The sequence below is a fragment of the Clarias gariepinus genome, chromosome 4, assembly GCF_024256425.1.
Source record: "Clarias gariepinus isolate MV-2021 ecotype Netherlands chromosome 4, CGAR_prim_01v2, whole genome shotgun sequence".
NCBI classification, from domain to species: domain Eukaryota; kingdom Metazoa; phylum Chordata; class Actinopteri; order Siluriformes; family Clariidae; genus Clarias; species Clarias gariepinus.
In genome coordinates this window covers 24503419-24510594 of record NC_071103.1, presented here as the reverse complement: position 1 = coordinate 24510594, position 7176 = coordinate 24503419, and the positions used below count along the sequence as shown (strand labels likewise).

At 39.3% G+C, this 7176-nt stretch overlaps 1 protein-coding gene across 1 annotated transcript; it reads left to right on the top strand.

The window, feature by feature from the left end:
• The first annotated feature begins 2802 nt into the window (after positions 1-2802).
• rab42b (RAB42, member RAS oncogene family) lies at positions 2803-6929 on the top strand. Its single transcript, XM_053493723.1, has 2 exons — positions 2803-3626; positions 5578-6929. Exons 1-2 carry the CDS (start codon positions 3409-3411, stop codon positions 6014-6016), a joined length of 657 nt encoding a protein of 218 aa, XP_053349698.1. The 5' UTR covers positions 2803-3408; the 3' UTR covers positions 6017-6929.
• The last annotated feature ends 247 nt before the right edge of the window (positions 6930-7176 follow it).

Sequence of the window (7176 nt, the reverse complement as noted above, 5' to 3'; positions counted from 1 at the left end):
ACAGGTGTACCTTATACTGCCCACAATAAAAGGCCACCCTGGAATGTGCAGTTTTATCTCACAGCAAAATGCCACAGATGCCACAAGCATGCAGTTGGGAGCGTGCAATTGGCATGCTGACAGCAGGAATGTCAACCAGATCTGTTGCTCGTGCATTGAATGTTCATTTCTCCACCATAAGCCATCTCCGAAGGCGTTTCAGAGAATACGACAGTACATCCAACCGGCCTCACAACCGCAGACCTTGTGTAACCACACCAGCCCAGGACCTCCAGATCCAGCAGGTTCACCTCCAAGATCATCTGAGACCAGCCACTCAGACAGCTGCTGAAACAATTGGTTTGCATAACCAAACAATTTCTGCACAAACTGTCAGAAACCGTCTCAGGGAAGCTCAACTGCATGCTCGTCGTCCTCATCAGGGTCTTGACCTGACTCCAGCTCGTCGCCGTAACAGACTTGAGTGGGCAAATGCTCACATTCGATGGCGTCTGGCACGTTGGAGAGGTGTTCTCTTCACAGATGAATCTCGGTTTACATTGTTCAGGGCAGATGGCAGACAGCGTGTGTGCCCTCGTGTGGGTAAGCGCTTTGCTGATGTCAATGTTGTGGATCGAGTGGCCCATGGTGGTGGTGGGGTTATGGTATGGGCAGGCATCTGTTATGGACGAAGAACACAGGTACATTTTATTGATGGCATTTTGAATGCACAGAGATACTGTGATGAGATCCTGAGGCCCATTGTTGTGCCATACATCCACGAACATCACCTCATGTTTCAGCAAGATAATGCACGGCTCCATGTTGCAAGGATCTGTACACAGTTCTTGGAAGCTGAAAATGTCCCAGTTCTTGCATGGCCAGCATACTCACCGGACATGTCACCCGTTGAGCATGTTTGGGATGTGCTTGACCGGCGTATACGACAGCGTGTACCAGTTCCCACTAATATCCAACAACTTCGCACAGCCATTAAAGAGGAGTGGACCAACATTCCACAGGCCACAATTGACAATCTGATAAACTCAATGCGAAGAAGATGTGTTGCGCTGCATGAGGCAAATGGTGGTCACACTAGATACTAACCGGTTCTGAGTCCCCAGACCCCCAATAAAGCAAAAAACTGCACATTCCAGGGTGGCCTTTTATTGTGGGCAGTATAAGGTACACCTGTGCACTACTCATGATGTCAGATCAGCATCTTGATGTGGCACACCTGTAAGGTGGGATGGATTATCTCAGCAAAGCAGAAGTGCTCACTATCACACATTTAGACTGATTTGTGAACAATGTTTGAGAGAAATGGTCATATTGTGTATCTGGAATGAATTTTAGATCTTTAAGTCCATTTTATGAAAAATTGGAGCAGAAACAAAGGTGTTGCGTTTATATTTTTGTTGAGTGTATAAGAGAAAATAAAAGATTTAGCGATCGACAAAACTTATAACATATATTGTAAATTAATAAATAAATAATTTTAAATGAAGTAATATTTTACAATCAAATAAAACAATGAAAACTCTTAATTTTACTTTTAATCATTTAGTTATCTTTAGTAAACAAATCTTTTTCAGAGTCATGATGGATCTGGAGACCAACCCAAGAAAAAATAGGTGCAAAACAGGATATTTGAGTAATTCTATTATTAAATGTGATACATTATTAACCTCTGACTTACCAAAACATGACTATACCAATAGCTCTTACCAGCTCTTTGGCATGGCAAAATCTGTAGCCATAATGAGTTTCCTCTACATGAAGCTGTAAAAGTTGCTTGAATCTGATGCCATAAGTAAGTGCCGTTAGACTTTGAAGGGAGAGACTCAAAGCTGTTAGCCTGTGTTATACTTTACACCTATCAGCCATAATATTACAATGCAAAACATTATGAAAAGTATTGTGTTGGTTGTCTTTGTGCCATGTGGGCAGCTCTGGCCCCTCGGGTCATAACACAAGACCACTGGTGGTGTGCTGTGATGTCTGGCACCAGGATATTGGGCTCCTAAATGGATCGGGCCTGTTTTTCCTGTGTTCCTAACCTGCTTGTTTCCTAGGATGCACTCGGAGTTCTGGTGCCTTTGTATCATGGTCCAGCATTTACGTTTTACAGTGATTTGTGCTGCATTGGCTTTTCTGGATGGCCTGATCTTTTTAGGTCTCCACATACCTAGATCAGCCATCGGTACCTATGATCCTATCACCAGTGTACTGGTATATAATTGATAATCAATAATGAAGCTCTATGCTTCTGTATAGTTAATGATAACCTTTTAAAAGCACTTGTTTTCTGTGTTTGTTGATCCAATCTTATTTTACCTCTATAACTGTTAGACTTTGTGATACATTAATACACTGTAAATCTTACAATGAATTCTGAACAAGTTATAAATCTTTTCTTATATAAGACAGATCTGATTTAAGGGATAAATGTGTTGGGGTGTGTAAAAAACTGGGATAGGATAAGGATAGGAGCTAACAGAACTTTTAAAGAACAGGAGCTAACATACTGTAAGATTTTATATTTTTCAAGTATGAATAGTTGTTGTAAATCTGTCTGAGCTTTCGTCCATAAAACTGTCAGTGCTTTGAGTTTATGGAAATTATAACTTCCCTGTTTGGTTCACAGTTAATGTTTTGCTTCTTTGCTGGTGCATATGAGCTGATGTAAATTATTTACACTGGCAAAACTCATCACATGTCCTTTTCTGACCCCATGTGTGCTACAAAAGCATATAAGAAGAACAAAGTGCAACACAGTTAAATCTGTTGCTGGTTCTTCCTGTCTGAGTCTTTAGGGAGGGAGTGCACTTGAAGTCCGGTTCCGTTTTGAATGCTTAATTTAAGCAGGAATTAAGGATAGAAGGGTAAGGGCTAAATAAATATGTGGTTTAACAACCTCAGAAAGTACTGGAGAGCACAAGAAGATCACATGATTGTGAGTAGGAGTTACCACCTTATTACTGTTGAGAACTTTCCTCCATCGAGATAATTTCTCTCTATGCCTACATGGTATGAGTAATGTAATGAACTGGACTTAACAGGAAATACTGGGCTTGTCCTGATATGAAATTGCATGGTCCTTCCTCCTGGCACGCAAAAGAAATTCTACTTTTCTCTCAAACCACACCCTTTAACAAGTATGAGCAAGCAACAATGATGAAGCAAAGGAGAACAGGTTCCTCCCCTTCACCAGCGCAGCTGCTCTGGACGAGATTATTACTTAAACCTGACTCTAAGGGACATTAAACACGACAGCTCCAGAACCTAGTCTTGTCAATGACGATGTATGAAGTGAAAGCTTACTCTGGATCTCGAGCAAGACTATCCCACAATATAGGACTGAAACTGCTGACTTTGTGAGTCTGTGAAGATCTGCTGTGATACAATCTTCTTAGGCCTGCAGAAGTTATGGATCTGACACTGTGGCATTATCAATTCCGCATCATCATGCTGGGGGACTCTACGGTGGGCAAGTCATCCATGCTGAAGCGCTACACGGAGAACCAGTTCCTGGAGTGTATTAATGAGACTGTTGGAGTGGATTTCTATGTGCATTTCCTGGAGGTAGAGCCTGGTATGATGATCAAACTCCAATTCTGGGACACAGCTGGACAGGAGAGGTTCAGGTACAGTAGACTGACTAGTAATGTATTTACTTTTGTTCTAGATACATTTGATCTGACCATTCTTGCCATCCTGTTTGCTCTGTGTGAATTATTTCCTTTTCTTTTTCCAAGAGTTACTTGGGCAGTCTTAGCCCAGACCTTGCTGCAATGTTAATCTTATTCTTTTAGGATTTTAAGAGAGGGAGCAAGCTGTTTCTTAAATTATTTGATATGAAAGCATTTTTAAATAACAAATACAATAACAGTACTGTGGCTTGCAAAATTCCAATTCCAGATACACATACTTGGAAACATAAGCTCCAAATTTTGCTTATGTAGGTTTTTTTTTTTTTTTTCGAAGAAGTGCATTCACGTAGCATTTCTAATCTGCCTCCTCTGCTTTTTGTTACAATTTCTTTTTTACACTGAAGCAGTTACGTTATTATTGTTGCGATGTTAACACCACCTGCAATGGATTGGCACTCTCATGCCCTAAGCCTCCTGGGATAGGCTCCAGGCCCCCCGCGACCCTGAATACAGGATAAAGTGGTATAGACGATGAGTGAGTGAGTGAGTGAGTGAGTGTTAATACCATGGTGTATGTGGATTTCCTGGTAAAAAGTCTGTCAATGAAAAACATTATACAAAATACATTTACTACTAACTTTAATAGGGGACCCCCCCCCAAAAAAAAAAAATAAATAAATAAATAAAATAAAATAAAATAAAATAAAATAAAATAAAATAAAATAAAATCTGTGCATTCAAACAACTTTCCAAATCAACCATTCATGCAGGATATTGTGTGACTCATCTGGATACAACCCAAAAGAAGCTTTAGTCAATATGCCAGGGGCCAAAGGAGCAAAACTGCCCATCTTGGTACTTTCCTCAGAGTGTGTTACTCTACACTGTGATACAGCATGAACATGATGCAGCAATTTGGAAAGATGTGGTTGGCTGCCTTCTTGTGTCACAGAGGAAGCGCAGTTACCCCCCACCCCCACCCCAAACCCTCTAAGATGGGTAAATAAAGCTGGCTCATTTGAGTTTACACAAAAAAAGTGGCGACAAATAAGCATGCCCTGGTCACTTAGATCACGTTTTCTTTGATGTGAACGTTCACTGAGACTCTTCACCCAAACTTGCTCCATTTTATGCATTGTGCAACTACATGACTGACTCATTGGATAACTACAGTACATGAATGAGCAAAGATACAGGTGTTATCATTAAACTGGTCGGCAAGTGTATCAAAATACAGATCTACTTGCATAGAGCCACAAATAGAACATCTAATCTAAATACCTGAAACTTCTCAACACCTAAGATAAATACCTCATTTTATTTTAGGTGTTAAAAAAAAAAAAAGTTGCCATTTTGAAAGGGTCAAATTATTGGGCTGTATCAAGCAAAGAAAACAACTAAATAACTGGGTTAAGAATTCTTTATTAAACCTGGAGGATAGTGCAGAACTTTGTGGAAGAAATGTGATAAGAAATAAAAAACATGAATGAAGATCACTTAAACATTTGAAGTTGCATAGTAAAGAAAAAAACAACAGTAAAAAAAACATAGTTATGTTTAATAGCAAAAGTAAGAGTATTTTTATACAGAAACAATGTGAAAAGAACTCACAGGATTGGGGCTAAACAGCTGTGTGACTCAAATTGTGAGCAATCATTTTGAATTGGTGTTGTAATCAAAGCTTGAAAGAAATCTTGGAGGGTGTAACTTTTTTTTTTTTTTGGCCAGGGAGAGGTTTTGCATTGCAGAGGTTTTCTCACAAATAGGTTGAAACATACCTAACCTGAAACTAACCCTAGTTGCTTGTGAAGCTTGTAAATGTGTAGTCCCAGCTATAATTAACAAAGGTCATACTATAATAGAGGAAATTAAACATGAGGTGGCTAACATGCCCAGAAGTTTAAATATTCTAATATTTCTGCTGTAACAACTATTTCTATTGTAGGTCAGTGACACGCTCCTACTACAGGAATTCAGTTGGAGGTATGCTGGTGTTCGACGTGGGGAATCGTGCCTCGTTTGAGCATGTGAGAGACTGGTACGCAGAAGTGTGCGAGCATGTCATGCCTAATTCCATGATCTTTGCACTGGTGGGCCATAAGAGCGACCGCGAGGTGGAAGGACAGCGCACTGTCACCAAAGATGAGGCAGAGAAGCTGGCTTCTCAGCTCAGAATACCATATGTGGAAGCCTCCTCAAAAACGGGCCAGAATATCCCAGAGTGCTTTGAGGTATTGACACAGCGAGTGTACCAGGCCCTGCAGAGTGGAGAGGTGAAGATGAGAGATGGCTGGGATGGGATAAAGAGTTTAGCTGTACAAGAACAACAATTGAAGCGTCTTCAAGGCAATAAGGAGCAAAAAGAGAAAAATGGTTGCTGTTAGCCCTTTATAGACTGTCTGTTAATTATACTATAAAGAGGCCGTGCAATTATTAATGTGCAACTTCAAAAGATTCCTCTAAGAGACTAGTCAATATGGTGACCTGATGCGGATACTTACTACTGTAAGTTGACCATCAAGCTTTATTCATTAAGCACCTTATTTCACCAGCTGGAACCTACAGTATGAAAACTGTTGCTTTAAATATTACTTGCAGAAAGAAAAACCTCATTTAACAATGACCATGTGGAACAAAGGTTCCCATTTAAAAAAAAAAAAAAAAAAAACAGACAGATTTTGTTGAAGGTTTACAATTATACCTGTGTCATTTTAATATTACATCATGTTCATCTGATTTGCAGTTCTCATTTAATATTAGATGGTGAAAAATACCTGTAATGCATCTTAGTGACATTTTTATTGAATTTTGGATTTATTTTTGAAAATTCTGGAACAATACTGGAGATTTTGAACCATGAAATAACACATGTGGCATTAAGTAAATAAGAAACAACAACAACAGAAATGAAGGTCAGCTTTCCTGGAATATGTCTTACAATAATTGTATTGTCAGTGTGTGTGATCACACAACACACACACACACACAACACAACCAGTCACTTGACAATACAGTACTTGCCAGACCTATTTCAGAATATATATATATATATATATATATATATATATATATATACTACCCACACACACACACACAATTTAATGCTTTGGTTGTTGTTGAACCCTAAAATTCCCAGGTCTTTTTTCCTGTAATTTGTACTATGACTGGGATTATCTCCAGACTCTGTCTTTTTAATGCATTATAGGCATTTTTGCATTTCATTTTTTTTTTGTAAGAATGACACTTTGGGATACGTAATGTAATGTACATCAGACAATAAAATTTCCAAAAGACAAATCTTAGCTCAGAGTTTTTCTAAGTGCATTTGCATATTGTTATGTTGGGATATGGAAATAATTCCCAGCTGAGTTCCTGTCATGTGCAAGTGGCATTCATGAATACTGAGTGTAAAGTTCCCACAAACAGATCCGTCTCTTTGGTAAGTTGATGGAGAGTTATTTGTCGATTTTCAACAATCAGATGTTCCACTCTGAATATTCACGGGAACAACTGCAGTGGGCTCTGAGCTCCCTAGTGCCGGGAT

What these genes read in the sequence shown, in the direction of transcription:
- rab42b (XM_053493723.1), top strand. Translation starts at nt 3,409, where the DNA reads ATGGATCTGACACTGTGGCATTATCAATTCCGCATCATCATGCTGGGG. An exon ending in GCTGGACAGGAGAGGTTCAG is followed by an intron (nt 3,627 to 5,577) that starts GTACAGTAGACT and finishes TTTCTATTGTAG; the next exon opens with GTCAGTGACACGCTCCTACT.